Source organism: Gadus morhua, chromosome 23, assembly GCF_902167405.1.
Source record: "Gadus morhua chromosome 23, gadMor3.0, whole genome shotgun sequence".
Classification (NCBI taxonomy): domain Eukaryota; kingdom Metazoa; phylum Chordata; class Actinopteri; order Gadiformes; family Gadidae; genus Gadus; species Gadus morhua.
In genome coordinates this window covers 14,988,139-15,008,363 of record NC_044070.1, presented here as the reverse complement: position 1 = coordinate 15,008,363, position 20,225 = coordinate 14,988,139, and the positions used below count along the sequence as shown (strand labels likewise).

Here is a 20,225-nt window from a genome sequence, read left to right as displayed (position 1 = left end):
GCCTATTGGGCACATGATATGGTAGATTTGCGTGTATGTGTATGACGTGTATGTGTTATTGTATTTTTTTCTTTAGGAGATTTTGCTTATCTTTTCGCAAATGCGTTTACAGGATAAGCACTTACTGTTGCACTCTGCAAACTCAAACGTAAATTGGAACATAACGCAATACTGACATCTTCTGGTCAATCTTGAGTATTGTATGATTCCAACTCGTAATAAAAATCAATGTGCTAGCCTATCATAATGACAGAACGCCTTTACTTTTCTACATTTCTGCATTTTTGCGTTGACTATTTGCAATAGGCCCAATTGCTCTTTGTCCAATGAAGTATGCAATTAAAATGTTTTTTTTATTTTTTTAAGTAATGACATATTGGCTGTAATGGCAGTTCAACCCAAATCGTTATAAGATAACCTCCGAATTAATTATTATCGAAGCAACACTACACACATCGACCAGAGAGTGCATGGCTGCACCTGTCCTCAAGACCTGTCCAGCCTTGGGAAAGTTTCAACAAAAGGGGGCGGGTTAGACTTCTCTCGACCCCATGGTCCAAACCACCGGTCCCACGCAGAGCGTTCAAATGAAATGACTGCGTGGTATTCTTTTTGCATGTTAGTCAAATGTATTCGCCACTGACTACATTGCTTTCAATTGGGCTTCCCCCTAGCCTGCCCGGTGTGAACTGGGAGGACTTGGGCTTCACGGAGGAACGGGCTCCTCCGGTTGAGATGACTGGTTGAAGGAGAATGTCATCGAGTGACGCGGGAAAGTTGGGAGGAAGAAGACGAGCGAGCGAGTCTGCAGAGAGTAAACACACGGGCACGAGCACTGGGACGACGCGCAGCATCAGGTACGTTGTCTAGCCTTCTTTGGTTTTTCCTATTCTATCCTATTATGCGTTTCAGAGTAGTATTTTCAATATTCAAATCGCTATTTGTTCGACTGGCCCACCGTTTTTGGTTCTGGGTTTATTTCCTGGTCTTTCTAGTTATGCGGCCACTTTCTTCTCTGCGAGTTTAGCATATGGACATGGCCGTCATGGGGAGCTGTCTGAGGACACGCAGTTCGCCACAGTGGCTGTAAACTTAGAATGTTTTTGTAGTGTGATGTTTCAAGGGTTGCATATTGGTTATTTTTGGATAAACGTGGCAGGCGTGGATATCAGTGTTTGTGTGTGTGTCAAATTAATTTCAGTGCTACGTTTACGCGAATATGATATCTGCCTGTGGCGTTGAAAACAAATATTGAAAACAAATATTGTATTTCTTGCAATTAAAAGCCACTGTGATCGAAACTCTTTACACATGTGCCTACAATCTCGACAACCACGCATTGTCTAGGTAATATAGCAATTACATATATATTAAAAAAAAAAAAGATTTGTGCCGATGGCTCTGCATGTGCAGAGCTGAATGGCTTGTAATAACCTTAAATAGCGTTGTACAGGCTAAAACATAAACATATCCTCTAAGAAGGCTGACAGCTGCTGAAGGAGTGGCAACCTGAGAGCAAGTCTCACTTTGTCTCAGCCATGATTTTCAGGCCTGGCAAGAAACGAAGCGTGTTGAGAGCTTCGTTAGGAGAGTGGGTGTTGTGGGGGCCTTCCTGTGGTGATATAATACATTGGCAAGGATGAACTCTGGCCGCCTCCCTCTATAAAAGCCAGATATAGCTGAGGCACGCACGGACAGTTGTCCAAACAAGAGGCTCTATACAAGAGACTCAAACAAGACAAGACAAATTCGGACTGAAATGAAACAGGAATGGGTCCATAACTGGCCGTGTGTGCGTGTGCGTGTGCGTGCGTGTGTGTGTGTGCGTGTGTGTGTGCGTGTGTGTGTGTGTGTGTGTGTGTGTGAGCGTATGTGTGTGAGACATTCAGTCAGGTGTACTTAGACCCTAGAGACCCCTGGAAAAATACTGATGAATGTAGGACTTTTCGCGGACAACATATAGCCAAGTATAAAAGATTTCGAAATGCACATGCAGTGGTAGAGGAAACAGCTCAGAACATGCAAAGCCATCGGAGCAAAGAGCAAAAGAGGTCTTTATACACAAATATTATTTCAAGAAGGCGATGGCCAGTGGCTAACAATGGAAAGAAAAACAGGGCAACACGGCAAAAGAAAACATTAGGCACAAACACAAATTAACACAAAACACCAATGGTATATATTAACATATATAATAATAACGAGCCATAATCTTTATATATATATTTACCGAGCAATATTGATAATATATTTAAATTAAATTACAATTTTCCATTAATATAAGTTTTCTATTTCAAGAATAAAATCCCATGTGCAACTGTGGTAAGCGGTGTAAGCGTGTAAGCGTACCACAGGTTGAAAAACACGCATAGATGACGCTACCAACTTATTCAGTGGTTCTCAACTGGTCTTACCTCAGGACCCACTAGTGTCCTTTCGTTATTAATTCACCAACCCAGAATAAATCATTTAGCAAACGAAAAGCTGGAACATTGGGGCTAAACTCAATATATCATTGAACCTTGAATGTATGATGAAACAAATGTTAATTAATGGGTTTCCCTTCTAAAGATCAAGCATAAGCTCTGCAACCCCGTGATATTGCCCTCTCAATCAGTTGGGAATCACTGATCTTATTATTGCAGGGAATTTAATTAAAACCATCAGAAAAAATGTAATATAAGGAAGTAGAGTTTTAGAGAGATCCAAAAGGGGAATGAATTTTTGTCCAAAGACTGACTGTTAATGTAGTGTTAACTCTCCAGTGCCTTCGTAATCACTTTTTTATAAAAAGAAACAATTACAGTATTATGTAAATCTCCTTGTCAAGCCCCTGGAAACGTTAGAGCATGCCAGATGTAGTGGGCCATAGAGAGACATGGATTAAAGTTCCTCCAATGTTGACAAAGGATGGCAGAACAGGATTTTAAACACTTTAAAACCATGGCAGTAACTCTTCAGGAGTGCACCAATATTTTTCGCTCGACGCTCGACTTGAACCAGTGTATTACATTACTCAATTCAATGATGCATGCATGGTCAAATCATGTACTAGCTTTATTCGTGCTCTACCGGTCAATCAAATCCTTATATAATGATTTAACCATGATACAACGCGCGTCGCTATACCTGTGTGAAGAGGGCGGGTGCCGGGTAATAAAACAGTTAAGGGCATGCCTATTTCAGGTGTGCAGACTTTCGAAGGGATGTGCCTTCCCTGTGTTTTAATCCGAAACCACATGTCAAGTCATGTTAGGGCTTAAATCAAAACAGACATTATAATTCTAATGAGGCCCGGCAATCTCCCCTCGGGCAAAGGTGGAGACAGCGAGAGGAGCCAGAGCCCTGTTGCCCATTCAGTTGGAAGAGCAAGAGAGAGTGAAATCATAGTCATGCACTGGGTGTGGACAGGGTAGGGCAGTGTTTTGGAATTTAGGAAATAGATTTAGAAAGTGATGGGATGGAGCTAAATAATTTATGGCGATGCTTTCGTTGCATCACACAAGTGCGACCACCGGGAAAATGGCACAAACAAATGACCTACGGTTTACATTTTTGTACTGTCCTTGTTACTATTTCACATAGTCTATTCATAATAATTACGTATAACAGGAAAGGATTTATCTTCAACAACTTTAACAACTCTTTCACAACAAGTCGGCAGATTTGTGTTATTATTACCTGTCCGAGGTGGGGTTAGATTGAGTTTAGTCTATGATGCCAAGCTGCAGAAATTAATCGTGAGTCTTATGTAATCTAATCATCCTTATCTGATGAGCTTGTGTGCACTGATACACTGGAGAAGTCCCAGAATGGCTCCACCCATGGAGACGGTCGACAGTTGGTCTCTCTGTGTTCATCCGTTTGGGTCAAAGAGATCAGGCTCATCCTGTAATATAGTCTATAATACACAGTCTCGAAAGGTGAGAAAGACCCATAGGATTGTAACTATAACATGTTTGTTTGGGACAAGATGGGACACCATCTCATACTTGTTATTGGCCGTGTTTTCCAGTGACCAACGAGAGGAGACGACTTGTGAAGGGATTCTGCGGGAGCAGCACCTTGGTGACAAGACTGAGCCTTCAGAGTGCCAAACTGAGACGCTATACAAAGGTCAGCCCTCACCTCACACACACACACACACACACACACACACACACACACACACACACACACACACACACACACACACACACACACACACACACACACACACACAATATTTTCCCCTTGGGTGTATCAATGTCTCAAATTGACTCGTAACTTTAATGTATCACATTTTTGAGTTCAAAGAGCATTGTTGACTCATTAAAGGATCTGTTGCCGTCCTTTCCCAGAGCACAGACCCGGGGCAGTGAACGTGGTCCACGTGACCTCCTTCTACTGTAGACTTTCGGCTCCGCCAAGCACAACACCTGCCTCCGTGGGGGGCCTCCCTGCTACCAGAGACACCGTCCCACAACCCTACCCGCCGAGGTGAGCAGCAGGGAAACCATTCAGTTTATTTTATGTCTTAACAATGCATGGTTGAAACGATAACACACAGGGGACTGGATATATCACGGACTACGATATTTCAAACCCAGGCTGCAGGTTTCTGGGTTTGAATCCAAATCAACCTGTAAAGGTCTCCCCTTGCCTGCTCATTAATGACATTTCAATGTATTTCTCTCTTTGGAAAGCATCAGCTAAAAGACTGAAGAGTAAATAAAGACATTTTGAAGTATTTATAGCAATCACAAGAACAAAGAAAGAAAATACAGGTGTGCATGGTAGGATAAAACCTACGCTCACTCATGCAAATAAAAATAAACTGCAGGAAAGGCTGATCAAAGGTTGATGGAATGATGAATGGAGAGCAGATGTATGGATTTATGAATGAATTAACAACAAATAACCCGATGGATATGCCATGGTACACTGCACTTTGACTGATATGCAGTCTGAAGGATGAGTGAGTGGAGTACGTTCTCTGAACTCGCTTAAGTGTAATCCTGATCACAGAGCATGGTGTGATTTGTAGCGCTCAAACACTATGAGCTAAAATGAAAGAAGCATGGTTCAAGCTCACAGCCGAGTCCTAGGACTCCTCTGGCATGCCTGGTACTCAGGGAAGGGGGGAACCCAGGCACATATTTAAACCCTCTATGAGGAATTCCCGAGGCCCAAAGCTCTGTCTATACTGTAGCGGCCTGCATGTGAAGCTGCATAGTTAAATAATTGGACAACAACATGCTCTTGAATGGCTACCTGACACATTTACAACTTTAGGTCTTCTCATAAAATCTATTACAATGAATTTAGAGTAGCATATTTCTTCATTGATTATAATTATTATGTATCCTATGAATATGACTATTATTACTGACCACAATTATTTTGATAGTGATGATTTCACATTTAGGCCATGTTAGTATGGATGCTACAGTGGACCACTTCCAGACTAAAGGTTCCAGACTGTTGAATCCTGAAAGGCCACACTGCTGTAAATAACCTGTATTCATGATGTGAAGGGTTTCTTTGGATAAAAGCGTATCCTAAACAGTGTTTCCCCTAGAATTTTTTTTAGGCCCGGTGGTAAGAGCTGATGGTGTGATTTGTTATACATTTTTCACGGGATGCTAGAGTATTTGTTGGTTATTTCCAAATAAAACACTTGCTTAGCCATCACAAGTTGGTTAAGTTATGGACATATAAAGAACGAGGCTAGTGTTTCGCGGGGGCGGTAAAAATGTCCATGGCAACGGCGGGCTGAACCAATCAGACGTCGCATTTACGCGATCGGTTCATGGTATAGTTCTTCTGCCGGAGAATAAACAGTGTTTTTCTAAAAACAAAGTTGATTTAATATAAACTAATTTCATGTACAGGAGCATAAAGCACCAATACATATTGAGATAGCTGGTGGTGAGCTTGGATGGTTATGATATTATGGCTAATAATAATAATAAAAAAAAAAAAAAGTTTTTTTTTTTTTTCATTTTTTTTTTTTTCTCTTTTTCATTTCTTTTCATTTTTTTGGCCGGTTGTTGGCCTGGCGGGGGCGCTCGTTGGCCTGGCGGCCCGCCAGGCCTGAACAATGATAGGGGAAACACTGCTAAATATGAATATGTTTTCTATTTATAATGAACCCAAATAAGACATAAGAGCTTGGGTTTACCATTGACCTCAGCTTGGTCACGGAAGAAAAGTATTCCGAAGGAACAGCAGTATTGCAGCGACGCATGTATTGGCTAATTGGTCTCCCGGCCATGAAACCTTGCCCGTGTATGTGTGTGTGGTTGCGTGCGTATACATTTGCATGCACGTGTGTGAACAGGTGGATTTTACAATCCTTCACCAGAATAATAAAGCACAGAGCCAATGCCATATTTATAGCACACATATTTCAGGACAAATATGCATATGGGAGAGTCACAGAGTGTGCGTTCTATGTGACTGGTTTCTTTCTTCGCCGTTGAGGAGCAGTGCCTATCTTGTGTGGCCATCACTGAACACCCTTTTTCTAACGACAATAAATGCAATTATTTCATACCGAGGTGTGAGCCAGGGCGTGTCAGATGTGACGGTAGTCTTATAAATGTTAGGTTGTTGACCTAACTTTCTCTGTGGGTGTCATCCACCACATCATTCACATTCTACTTGACCTTTCCACCCATTGCACACTTTCTCTTACTGCGCCAGCGCCACAGCCTGTGGCTCCAAACACCATTCAACATCACCTTATATGGACATAACTCACACCTCTGCTAGTGAAAGTGTCTGTGTGTGTGCGTGTGTGTCTGTCTGTGTATAGTGTGTTTGTCTGCCCATCACCTATAAAGTTACTATTTAATTTTGTGTGCTGTAATGACACTAAGAAGAGTGGGAATACCGTGGTGCAGGGGCGGGAGGACTTAAAGTGGGATAGGAAGAGCAATGGCAGGAATGTCGTCCTCCTTGTTCGGCAACTCTCTTTTGGTAAATGGTAGACACCTGAGACCTTTAATCCCTCTGTCAGGAATATGGTTGTATAGTAAGACAAGAGTGGGACAATATGTGAAGAGAAACACTCTAATGCTCTTTCATCAAAAATGTTCGGCCAATTCTTCAAATACCTACAGACCCATCTCAAGTGTAAAGGCTGCTGAAAATGTGTACTTTCTCTACTCCCTTTCAACATATTTCAGGACTGACATCACTTTTGATTCAGTGCCATTAATAGAAACCCATTCCAATGGAGGAAGTACTTTATCTAATATGTAACTGAGAAGTCCCTAATCAGTTATGTTTTTCTTTTTTGCATGTTTCCTGGGTGTACCTTTTCAAATGCAGATAAAAGCCATGAATAGCATTTGACATTGAATGCATATGAATACTTATCTACATGTCTCTACATTGTGTGGATACAACACTTAATTAAGTTATTGTTAATTCTCTTCCACGGTATTCATTCACTTCTACAGTGTTCAAGGTACACATTTGGGTCAAACTACCCTGACCTAACCTTACCTTTTTTTAGAACAGTTGAACTTGCATGCACCACAAACACAGGCTTCTCTTCAACCGAGATATCTCGCCACCTGTCATTAACCACCAATGTTTTTTTCTCTTTCTATTCCCTGCTCTACTAGTTTCCACGAAGCCCTGAGAAATGAACCTTATAGCAAGAGCTTACAGGTAAGCATAGACTAGCCAACCTCTATTAAATATAATGGAAGCTAATAATGCCATAGGGTGGTTGGTCGATTTCACTATAGAATGAAAATAAAACAAAATTTAAATGTACTGTTCACAGTTTATTTTCAGTCCCAGTGCAAAGGGGACATGATATTTATTTTTTATAGATAAGATATCCTGGTATGTATTGTTTGAAAATCAAGAAAAAAATATCCTGACGAAACAATTCTAATCAATCTCATTAATCTGTTTGCTCAAACGGTTTGGTGATGTTATGAGTACAGGGTGTGCACCTTTGTTTTCTGCCTCCCTCTAAATATCTTCTTCGCTCTTTTCTCGATAACCTGTTTGTCCACGCCTAAATCATTGTAGTTACCGAGTCATGGGAACATGGCTTATACGAATGCCATTGTTGCATATTTGAAATCCCACAAAACGTTTTTGTATACTCTCTGCATGTCCTTTGTCGAGTGACTCCATCTGATGTTGACATGTGAAAACTATTAACCTGATATTATTTTATACATGCTATGAATAGCTTTGAGGGATGTGTGGTAAACAAGTTGGGATCAGATTTAATGTTAATTTCTACAGTGATGTTTCATTTTGGTACATGTTGAAGACAAATTGTTATTCTGTTTTCATTGAACAGGACCATGGCGATGCATCCCCCGGAGCCTCATTAGAAGAATTTCTAGGCCTGAAACCATCAGAGAAGACATCAGTCCTCATCAACAACCAAGAGAAAGCAGTCCCGGCTTATGTTTCATCAACAACCACTCACACCTTTTTCCGTGAGATTCCAGAGTACGATTACGACCGTGGGAGTTTAAACACTGTTCCACCTGTGTCCAAACTGAACAATACTTCAGTGGACTCGGTGGAAGACAGAAAGTCAAACTGGACAGGACTTGAGACTCCAAACCAACTTGTGGGGTGTAATAAGACCAACAAAGCTATGCTGTCTTCAGCCATGGTGTCAGTTCTTGCCCCACATTGGAGCAGACGGAACCAGCGGACTAAGAAAGGGTTATCCTCAGAGGACTTTGAAGCACAAAATGTGGCACATGGTCCGAACACTGGCGCTCAAAATGTCCACAATCGGTTTCTGGAACCCCACAGGCATTTCCGTGGCGAGAGGGATTTGGGAGATGGACCTCATGTTCAAGACCCATTGGTTGGCCACAGGAGGAAGATTGATGGTTGGTCCTCGTTCAGCGGGCCCTCAAGCCTAAACCTTAACTTCACAACAAAGCGGCTCACGCCACGTACGGTTTCTGTCGACCTGGATTCACGTACTCTAGACAACAGAGACACAGTAGGGTGTTACCCAAAGGAGAAAACACCACCTCCGATACCTTCCCTCTCATTGGATCTACGCACAAATGAAAGGATTTCGCCAGGGGCTCATCAGCGTCCCCTGGCTAAACCAAGCTCCAAACCAACCACCAGCGGCTTCCTTCTTTCTCTTAGGAAAATCGGTTCGACTTGGAAGAGCCCATCCATGTCAGAAACGGGAAGCCGATCTCTGACCGGTCCAAACAGGGACCGAGCTGCAGTCTCATCCAATCTCAACCCTTCCTTTACCTCACCCAGTAACAACTCAACACAACGATGGATGCCCCGCCCCTATTCGTCACACATTCCTCACGGACCGAACATTTCCCAGACAGACAGTCTGACAAGTCCGACTTTTTCGCATCCACAGAAACCCATCTCCACTAATCAACCAGGCCCACAAAAAGAATTTAGTACTTCAGACAATAACACAGATCCAGCCAGGCTTACCCAGTATGAGCAATACACTATACTGAAGGGTCAGGATCTCCCAAGAGGCACTACACTGAGGTCAGGAACCTGGTGGAAGCAAGTGACTCAGGAAGGTGGTGTGCAGCCTGGTTTCAAAGACACTGCCAGCATAATCAACAATAACAGACATGAGACACACACGCCCTTAGTTACACCCTGTAATAGAAACAGTGACTTGGCCTCCTTGAGGCCAAATGACAACAGGAGCTTAAACAGACAGATTCCCAATCATGCGGAGCATACCAAAGCTGAAGCCATTAGTTTAGGCACACATGCCCTTGTTTTTAATAGACCACGAGGACCAGAAACTCTCAGGCGAAGCAATGCCGAGGATAGATCTGGCCAGCAGTCAGACACGTTCTCCACACAGTCTAAGGGCTTCAATTTGAATGAAAAACAATCACAGCAGCCGCATAGTTCACTAATTGAGATTAACAAGGTAAATGTAAACAAAGCCTCAGCCAACATCATTAACCAAAATGTTTACTCATTGGATAAAAGCCATCTAACTGCACACACCCAGAGAGCACTACTTACCCCTTCACCAGTCACTAGCCCTACTTATATGGATTGTACAATTTCAGAAAACACCTCCCCTAAGATTCTAAATGAAAATCAATCCATCCACACCAACGACACTCCGACCTGTCGTGAGCAAAAACCTGCCTCCAGCCAAGACGCTAGCTTCCAATCTACTGCATTACCCCGTTGCACCTACAAAAGACCTACACCTCTTGTTTTCGAGCGGACCTACCCCACCATAAGCAAGCATGTGCATCCTAAGGCCTTATTTATATACAAGGCCACAGTCTCCTCTAAAACAAACTGCAAACCTCTACTCACAGTTCCCACCTCTCCCCCCAACCCCTCCAGCACTCCTGTCCCATCTACCACCTCCTCCGTGCTCCTCACTGTCCCTGGGGAAGTCCCCACCGCCACATCTCCAACCCCTTTCATTGGCACCTCGTTTCTCCTAACACCCCCAGTGACTCCCACCCCTTCATGCTCCCCCTCCCCCTCCCCAAAATCCTCCTTATCTAAAAAAGAGAGAACATTCTTTAAAAGCCAGGACATTTCTTCTTCCAAGAAGCAATCCCCCAAGGGTCGGAGAAGGGTGACATGGCAGGACTCAGTGGATCTGCAAAGGTCTGAAGACATGGGCCAGGCTTCATTGCCACCTACCCCAAGCCCACCACTAAAGACCAGCCCTTCGCCTCTAACTAGATCTCCTCATAGCTTAGAAAGTCCCTCTACCTTTTCTTTCCTCAGAAAAGGCAATTCAGCTGATGTCCCAAGATCCTCACCTGTCTTTTTGCCAATTCCCAAGGCCACGAGCGGAAAGGCTGAGAGTGAAGAGAGAAGTCAACAAACTGTGTCTGCTAGCCCTGTCAGCCCCATGGACTGGACCTCAGAACACACAGGGGGGTTATCCCCATCACCTGGCCCAGATAAGAGGTCACCTGACAGGGCTAACCAGTGGCAGTCTTACGTTCCGCTCTCTCTTCCCCCAGACTTCAGCTATAAACAACATTATAGCTCTCCACCTTACTCCTCCCTCAAGTCTGCACGTTCTCCCCAGGGGGAGGCTGAGAACCCTTTGCCCACATCTCCTCCTGGCTTTCAGCCACAGACTTTCTCACCATCTTCTCTCTCTAGACCCAGTGCCCTATCGCCCGACCCAGCTGCAAACAGAACCTTAACCCAGTCCCAGCGTTCTCCAGACCCTATTTCCCCGACACAAACCGTACCTCTTCCTTTCCCAAACCGACCTGTCTTGCCTGAGGGCTTGAAATATGAAGGTTTGAGATTAAAAGAAGCTGACGACAAAATCAGGAAGCAGAGTTACAAAACCCCCAGCTCGTCACAAGAGGACAACAAAGCGGTTATGGGCTCAGAGCGTCTCTCGCTGCAGACTACACTACAGGATAAAACACTCCCCCCATCTACTGCGTGTTTGAGTGTGGTTGAAACGCTTGTTTACAGCCTTTCTAAAGGTAATTCGACGGACTCGCCGGGCAATACCACACCCAGATCTCTGATTCAGTGTACGGGCAAAACAAGGTTCTCCATTGGGAAGAAACCGAGCATTCAGCTGAGCCCCAAAACCAGTGGGGTTGGGGGTAATCAATACTATCCATTGAATCAGAACGCCAACACAAGCAGCACAAAGGACACTTCATTCCCTCTGTTTACAGCGACTGACAAAAGCAGCACAAACAGCAAAGGCCCTACCTGGAGGAATGAAAGCACCAGTAGACCAGGGGACAGTTTACCTGCTAATCAGGAAACACGTTTTGTACCAGACAAAGCAGCAATTGAACATGCATCCAAGGGAATTACCCAAATGGACCAAGGCGTCAGTAAATTAAGACGACAATTTGCGGGGATGCTTTCTGATGATCTCACACGTTCTCCAAAGGGTAACCAAAGCTCTAAGACACCATCTATTAGTGGATCAAGTGTCGGCAACAACAGTGACGTCACCATGAAAAGTAATGATACGTTAGAAGGGGATAAAGAGATGGACATACCTGGGGACACGAATGCTGAGGAGTTAGAGAGAAGAGAGACGGAAAAGGACAGATGGACAAAAAATAGATTTACTCTCGTACCAAAACAAGGGCTGTGTAATAGGAGCAGTGATCATTTCTCGAGTTCCTCTCACATTACACCTGGAATAAATGCTCAGACCAAGTTTTTAGTTTCAAATCACCCATTTACAGAAAGGGAAGCGAAGGAGGAAAGGGCCAGCCCAAGACAAATGAGCATGCCTATCGAAACTCAATGTCAGGATCCCGATCTCTGCAAGCAGTCACCGGGGGACTCTGCCCCCACAACGCTGTCTGCTAGTTCCAACAACAGGCCTCGCGCTCCCTTCGCTCGGTTCTCCTCATCTCCAATCTCTCCTTATCTCACAGGCACTGAGATAAATGATAGTGTCTTCTACAGTCCCAAAGAGCAGACGCCCCCTGATGAGAGGGGAAGGTCGGTCAGTCCTTTGGGTACCGCAAGGCGGAAGATGTCCACGAGTCCATCCACCGAAGGTCCGGTTCAAGCGAAGGGACGCCTAACGTCCTACTCTTCCTGTGCCGACCTGAAGTATGGCATCGACGCCGGACGCTCTATCTCCGTGAGCTCGGTGGTTTCCAGTCGGCGTCAGGGCTCGGAGCGCATCTCAAAGGGGCTGCGGGTCCTGAGTGTGGATGACCTCTCTGAGCCAGCAGAGACATCAAAGTATGAAAGCCAGAGCATGGGCGATCAGGGAAGCACGAGCAACTATCGACTGTCGTCTAGGCCAGGCGAAATGAGGTCGAAGTCCCTCCCTCGATCACTCAAATCCCTGTCCTGTTGGTCTTCGGAGGACGGTCCACCTAAAAGGCAGAGTCCAACAACTTCACCACAAGACCGCCCGTCAGGTCCAAGGTCCCGGAACACTGATCTCTTCCAGTTTTATTCAGAGGGTGGTCTGACCCCGCCGCCGTCTCCGGCATCCCCAGCATCCCTGCTGATGTGCAAACCCCCCCGTCGGTCCTCCCCTCTGTCCCCTGCCGCGTCCAGGGACAGTCTTTCAGTAAGGGGGATGCCGCCCACCAGGGGTATGGTCGCCAGCCTCTCAGACTTTGACGAATCCTCAGACAGCAGCTCAGACTCGACCACGGACGATGAGTATTACCTGGAGTCTGAAGAAGACGACGACAAGGAGAGTTCATTGTAATGGAGCATGTTGCTGCGTTAAGGCCTTTTCTCTCATCTTAAACTATTTTTATTCTTTGAATCAAAGTGATGGGATAAGATTTCAAATGTGTGTCGAATCTATGTGTTAAAAAATGGGAACGGGTAAAGAGTATCTGAACAAACATTGGAACGAAACGCTTATGTTTTTTGATTTGTTCATATGATCAAAGTGTGACAATGCTTTGGTGATAATTTATGCTATTTTCGTACTTATTTATCTTGATTTTGCAATGTAGGATACAATCCAAGTCCTTGAACCCACATAATACTCCAAAATACTAGGGTACTGTGTATTCAAAATCTTTATTGTATTATATTAGGATATAATATTACTTGCTGAAAAATAATAACTGTATATATATTTTTGTATACAATAACAAGCTAATTAAAATATCAGTTTTAACAAGTGCTAAATGATAATTTCATAAGAATAGTTTGGCCTTAAAGAATATCAAAAGATTAGGAATGAATTTATATTGATGGGTGATGTTGCTTAGTAAGATCTTTTTTAGCCTTATATTTAAATGTTGTTAATACAGATTTCTATTTCTGCTTTTATTTTTTTTACTAAAAATTTATCAAACCTTTGTGTTTTGCATTTTTTTCTTTAACTTTGTAAATGAATTGTCAAAGTCTAGTTTTATCTTTTGACCATCTTAATTTGATGTGTCTATACTCACCCAAAAATCGCTCTCACCTTGAGCTCCCACCAGTGCCTGCCTACTAGTGTTTGAATCATTGGTGAGCTATATTGTGTCCATTGTGATATGCTTTCGAGCCAAGCAAATTCATATGCCATGGTGCATACTGTATTTTAAGACTGACATACTTGGTCAGTGGCTTCATTGGGTGTTGACCTAATGGGCTTAACTACAGCAAATGTTACCAATGGGTGTAACAAATTTAGCACTATATTGGGGCCTATTCAAAGTCTATGTGAAAATGTAATGCTGCACCCTTTCATACGTACTGTATAGCCTACTTCAAAGTTACAAGTCAAAGAAATAACAACGGTTTAATAGAGGAAAGAAAATCTGAAATTGAAACATCAGCGGACATAGGACAGTGGTTTATATTGTACAACAAATCTTGTTTTCCAGAAAAGTTGGAAAACAAGATGTTGTTGGAAAATTGCAGGACTTCACTCTGAGCACTACCGCAGTCTGGTGACCTGTAAATTACCTCTGTGTTTGTTTGTAAGATAGTGTAATGCCATGAATCTGACCATCTGTAGAGGAAGGCCAGTCGTGATGCAGCCGCTAGTGCTCTGCTTGCCTTCATCCTAATGGGTGTTGTATACCAGTGTTTTTCATCCTGTGGTACGCGAGGGTACTGCTGGCTGCTTCTATTCTTAAAATAGACACAGTTTATGTAGCATCACGTGGAATAAATTGTTTTAAAAAGATTTAAACTATTCAAAACGATGAGGTACTTTGCAGTATAAGCCGTGTGACGTCCCCTTAAATTTCCACATTATGGCTTTTTAAATATTTGAAATTTTGAGTAGTGTCAGTTAATTCCATCTTATGTATAAAATGTTCAATTGCAATGTTGCCCATATATGTTTTGTGTTAATTTGGTTTGCTTAATAAACACAATGGGGGAATAAGCAGCGTTGCTTACTTTCTTTCCACTGTTTCCCACGTGACCATGGCCTTCTACCAGTACATTTGTGTGTATAAAGGGAGTGCTGGCACTCTGCAGAGCAACTGCATGTTTATTCTTTTAATTTTTCCGTTTTGCATACTAGGTCGCCTGCAAAAGGTCTCGATAACACTTTAATTATAGCCTACACCTATAGTCAGCGGTTGGGAACCACTTGCAGACTATAGGTCAATATGCTTGCATGCCAACTCTGTTACAGGAACAAAGATTGAGTCTTCAAATGACACCGCCACATCGGTTGATCTGCATTGACAGAAATAGGTTGGCCCATATTTAGCCACTAAAAGCGGAGGTGGTGCAGGACGTTTTTGAGAGTAGGCTAACAGAATGTAATCATTAATTAAGAGGCCTGAAACTATACATAATCTTAACATTTAATTTAATAGTAAAAGAACATTTTAAACGTTTGCTTTTAATCTACACCGGTTTATCCGTCTTCATGTCGTTATCTAAAGTTATGTCCATAGAAAAGGGCCAAGGGTCACGTGAACTGCTGCTATAGCAAATACAGCAGGCCACACAGGACTGAAATAAAGCCTGTATGGAGGGAGTGGCCGCCGGGCTGTCCCCACCTGTTGACTGCGTGCTCGCTGTGTTTACGTGCGTAACGCTATGTTGACCTGCATAACGTTGCCAGGTAACAAACGCTTCGCCAGCCGTAATCCATTGGGCCAATGGGTGCCAAATATGGTTAAGGGAAAATATTTATTTTACGTCGAAGGAGGTAAGAAGTTAAGCGTTGCCTACATTCACGGCATGAGGCGTGCATATTGTTTAGTTAATTAATTCTTTCGTTGTTTTGTTTTTTTTAAACGCCGATTCGTGACGCAAATAAGTCAATGGAGCAACGCCAGAGAGATGATTGAAAAATAATTGCAAAACTTTGATTCTGTATTCCTTTTTTAATTCCTCTCTCTACCTCTCTTGCTTTGAACATAAGTTTCACCTGAATAGCTGACTTGACATTTCTCTGGCAAACCCCAAAAGCATGTGTAGGTAAGACCTTTGGCCCGAGACTGAAATAGTTGCAAGATATGCACCGTGGGTGTGTCAACCGGCCATTTGATGTAATCTACTTGTCTAATTTTCCTTCTTCTCCTCTGCTCCATGGCTAAGCAGCACCAGCTGTAGTTTGGAGGCAGAGGGTGTCCTAGGGGAAGCCGAGCCCCATCAGAGAGCAGCCCTGATCATCCAGAGAGCCTGGAGGAGACATGTGGTGGGTGTGTGGGTTGGGTGCTAGTGGATGATAATAATAATAATAATAATAATAATAATAATAATAATAATAATAATAACGCATTTTATTTATAACGCACATCAACTCAATGACCTCAAAGTGCTAAAAAAGCACATGTTCCTACAGATGCATACTCTGTTCTTACACTGCAATGAGCAGTGGTTATATTATGGCGTACGGTGTGACCCATGTTACACAGATCTGTATAGGATCCAACAAAAAAACGCACATAGACATTAACAAACATTTGAATGTTAATGTAATGGAAATACCATCACCGCTTTATTTCAAATTTAGGACACACGGGTCTACGCCTACTTGAAAGGGACGATAAGCTTCCGTTACCATGGAGATCCACGCGGGCTGCTCAAATCCGTCAATCCCCGGGAGGTAAGGTAGGAGCCAATCAAATCAATGAAAAATCTGTCAGGAAGTTGAATCAACTCATCAAATATTCACGGTAAGAAATGTAAAACCTTACTTAAAAACTCCCAGGTAGTCCTCAGGTGTTGTGAAATAGCGAGTGCTGGTTCTGATTCGACACTAACCACCAGATGGACATCCGTGTTTTCCAGGCTGCTCTGCTGGATGCTGCTGCGGGGGTGTACATCCGATTCCGTCTCGGTGGGGTAGGATCAACCTCTCGTTTCGGTACCTCGTGCAAAAATCCCCAGGCAGCAAAAACTCCACAGAACCATCAAAGCCAACAATGTTTTTATATCTTCTTTTAATCACACTGTTTTCTATTTAGCAGTCATAATTTAGCTGACATCATTTAGCATCATCTAACTGAAAGATGCCTACAGGTATACGCCTCTGTTTTGGGTCCAAGTCCCCCTAAACGCTGTGTTTCTCCTTCAGGTCAGGTTCCCTCCAAGCATCTACTATAAAATCTTCACCCACCGACCCATTGTGGACATGTGCGCCAACAGCCCCAAGGACTACACCCTCCCAGGCCATAAGTGTCCCGTGCCCAGGCAGACACACAATGGCCTGCCCCTGATCCCGGAGAACCGGTCCACATGGTACCGCAGGGTGGAGAACAATGGCTGGCGGCTGCTCTCCGGTAAGGTGAGACAGTTCCGGGTTAGATTCCCAATGTCCGCAGGCAGTCGATTTGTAAGCTTCCTCCAGCCCCACCTGCCTTCTCTTGAATGACCTGTGTCTGGATTCACCATCACAAGTCACTGGGTAAAAAGTGTTTTGCGAAATTACTTAATGGTCATACATTGTCATACAAATGAATACATTGTAAAACCAGTGTCTCGGACCCCATATTTAATTATGATAACCTGTAAATCAGATTAAGAAGAGTTAAAGCCTTTAATGCACCTAGTAAAGAGCTCTGTAAGGTAGTATAATCTGGGCCGTAGCCAGGGTTTGAATAATAGTGAGGTCCGGGATGGGGTTAGGTGGTTTTGTTGGGCGTGTGGGGGGTTGGCTCGGCTCGTGCACACACCAACAGATGTCACACACGGAAGACACAAAGTAACAAGTCTCAACTGGATTAAGCATTTACTTAATTTCCTTTTTTATCTCCTGCATGATTATAGGTTAGGGTAAACTGATCCAGCAGAAGCAAACATCCTTTCCAAATATTTCCTCAACTGGCATTGGGTTGGAATGTGGCAGGCACTGAATGTGCCTCTGGCTACCCCTGTACTATCAAACATTAAGCGGAAAAATCTGTGTACTCCTGTTGTTGACAAAAGCTGTAGGCAGAACATGACATAGACTTTAAAACAAGCTTCAAGTCGAGACACAGCTTCTACCAAGCTTGGCCCTCTGCCACAGGTTAAACCTTTTCCCTAGTTCTGGTCTCATCTACAGGCTGGTTATCATAGTTAGAAAATGACTGGTACAATTTGTGTATTAAATTGTTATCGTTTATTATCCCATTGAACAGCTGGGACCCCTGTCTAACCCCGTGGAGCTCGACGCTGATAAAAAGATGGAGTTCCACCATTGCAAGCTGCAACGGCGGCGGGATTTAGAGCAGAGGAGAAGAAAGAGGAAGATAGAATGGATGAGGCAGATGTGAGCGGTGGAGCCAGATACAACTCCCTTCTTCCCTCTCTCTCTCCCTGCTCCTATATGTCTCTTGCCCGCTGCCTTTCTCACAGTTTACTTTCTACCTCTTGCCAATCCCCCTGCCCACACACACACACACACACACACACACACACACACACACACACACACACACACACACACACACACACACACACACACACACACACACACACACACACACACGTAAACATGTACACCAGGTACAACCACGGTAGGCACCTGCAGGCACCTGCAGTGGATCCAGAAGAGGCTGTCTTGGTGGAGAGGGCTTTGCAGGGAATGATCCAGGACGTGGAGCGATGCGGAACAGCCAATCACAGCTCAGACTGGGAGGTGGACGAGCTCCAGGAGTGGACCACCGTGCTCAACTTTGAAGAGTAAAGAAAAAACGATTGACCTCGGCTTAATATAAATATTTCATATCTGGGGGAAAGGGACTTCTGGGTTTTTTGAGTGGAAGTTGAAGGTTTGGGGATTCTAAAGTGAAGTGAAGGTATTTCAGAAATGCTAGCAGCTGTCTGTAAACATTATCCACATTGTGTCTAGACACACAGTGTCTACTGGCCTACATGCATCTTCTATTGGGCTGACAGGTCGGCTGTGTTTCATAGGTATGTGTTGTTTTTTTTGCTTTACAGTTACATGACTGAGTGGACAAGCTTGGCGCTCAGTCATTCCTCGGAACACTTCATAGGTAAATCCTTTCTATTGTTCTCGCTTTCCTTTGAAGGGACACAAACAAATTCAGTGTATACCTCTGGTCTGTAGCGATCCAATGGTGAGCAATAGTGCAGTTATCGGTTCAGTATTGTTACATATGGAAATACTGCCATCTACTGACCTATGGGGGGAATACCAGGTAGTAGTAGTAGTAATAGTAGAGGGAGCTTTCTATTCACTTTCTTAACTTATTTGCGTACTAAATAGTGTATCAAATAATTGTAAATAATGATTACAATTATGTAGCAGCTCATAGTCCCTGACCATGAAAACATATTGTGTTATATCCAATCGTTTCATTTTAAGCCTGTGCAAAAACTTACTGGTTTCACATCTTGCCTTCTATCAGCACCACAGCAGCGTTTCCCTCATCTCCATCGAAGAAATATAGGTGAGTTGGATGACGAGGACAGCTACAGGCAGGGTTCGAGTTAGGTGTGAGCCAGTGGGAGCTGAGCTCCCATAGAGAGAGGTCTGGCTCCCATGAAAGCAGCAAACTCATATATCTGTGGGGGTCTCTGAAAATACAGCAGCATAAACATTTGATTACAAATAAAGCTATTTTCCCTTCCACATACAGAGTAATATTGACGTTAAGTAAGGGATAATAGAACGCCGGTCATTATCGGGAAAATAACCCCACACAGGGCGAACCGGACACCGACGCGAAACGGAGGTGTCTTGCTTCGACCTGAAGGGGCTTATTTTCGATAATGAGCGGCTAATTGCCAAACGAAAAAATAACTTCATAAGGTGTCTTTTTACAGTTTATTTGTTACCATTCGTAGTGTCGATCAGCAGAGAAATAGTTAGCCAAAGACGTTGCTTAGCAACCGACGACGCCGTTGTGAAGGGCCCATGCAAGTGAACGGAGCGTTCCATGGCATTGAGAAGGGTCGTGTCACATATATTTATTTACTATATTTACTTCCTATATTTACCCCCCCCCCCCCCCCCCCCCCCCTCAACAACTTCAAGAGACCCCCACAAAGATGGAATCATAACTCGAACCCAGGCTACAGGGGTAACTGCTTCTTTGTCCATTAGACCACACAAGATAAGTTGGTGTGTGAAAACGATTGTAATGGAATATTGCCCAAATTGAAAATAATAAAACAGTTCACTGTCATACCAATCTTGCATTATATCTCGCAATCTTTTTGTAATCTATAATTGTATCTCACTTTCAGGTGTAAATAGTCAAGCTGGATCTAGTTTCGAAGATGGAGACTAAACCATGTATGTGTGGCCGAAACCAATAAAGCAGAACGGTCAACTAACTGTCTTCAGTTTCAGTTATTTGTTGTTTATATGAATTTGTAAG

General features: G+C 43.5%; 2 protein-coding genes across 5 annotated transcripts; both read left to right on the top strand.

The window, feature by feature from the left end:
* Positions 1–572: 572 nt before the first annotated feature.
* Positions 573–14,854, top strand: zmp:0000000991 (mucin-5AC). The gene is made up of 5 exons (XM_030348564.1): positions 573–857; positions 4,016–4,116; positions 4,341–4,479; positions 7,617–7,662; positions 8,315–14,854. Exons 1-5 carry the CDS (start codon positions 754–756, stop codon positions 13,184–13,186), a joined length of 5,262 nt encoding a protein of 1,753 aa, XP_030204424.1. The 5' UTR covers positions 573–753; the 3' UTR covers positions 13,187–14,854.
* A 580-nt stretch (positions 14,855–15,434) lies between these two features.
* Positions 15,435–20,182, top strand: LOC115537002 (uncharacterized protein C11orf65 homolog). Of its 4 annotated transcripts, none has more exons than XM_030348563.1 (11): positions 15,435–15,595; positions 15,812–15,867; positions 15,988–16,087; positions 16,406–16,498; positions 16,684–16,737; positions 16,970–17,179; positions 18,015–18,145; positions 18,382–18,558; positions 18,820–18,875; positions 19,251–19,292; positions 19,880–20,061. In XM_030348563.1, exons 2-11 carry the CDS (start codon positions 15,860–15,862, stop codon positions 19,903–19,905), a joined length of 897 nt encoding a protein of 298 aa, XP_030204423.1. In that variant the 5' UTR covers positions 15,435–15,595; positions 15,812–15,859; the 3' UTR covers positions 19,906–20,061. The 4 variants fall into 4 exon arrangements, with proteins under 4 accessions (XP_030204423.1, XP_030204422.1, XP_030204421.1 ...); XM_030348562.1 differs by lacking the exon at positions 19,880–20,061 and adding an exon at positions 20,092–20,182 and having other exon boundaries at positions 15,436–15,595; positions 15,859–15,867; positions 15,991–16,087; XM_030348561.1 differs by lacking the exon at positions 19,880–20,061 and adding an exon at positions 20,092–20,182 and having other exon boundaries at positions 15,436–15,595; positions 15,991–16,087.
* Positions 20,183–20,225: the final 43 nt, after the last annotated feature.

Coding starts and splice junctions, on each gene's coding strand:
- LOC115537002 (XM_030348559.1), top strand. Junction 16,499..16,683: donor AATCCGTCAATCCCCGGGAG/GTAAGGTAGGAG, acceptor CGTGTTTTCCAG/GCTGCTCTGCTGGATGCTGC. Junction 18,146..18,381: donor ATAGAATGGATGAGGCAGAT/GTGAGCGGTGGA, acceptor CATGTACACCAG/GTACAACCACGGTAGGCACC.
- zmp:0000000991 (XM_030348564.1), top strand. CDS start 754: ATGTCATCGAGTGACGCGGGAAAGTTGGGAGGAAGAAGACGAGCGAGC. Junction 858..4,015: donor GGGACGACGCGCAGCATCAG/GTACGTTGTCTA, acceptor CGTGTTTTCCAG/TGACCAACGAGAGGAGACGA. Junction 4,480..7,616: donor CCACAACCCTACCCGCCGAG/GTGAGCAGCAGG, acceptor CTGCTCTACTAG/TTTCCACGAAGCCCTGAGAA.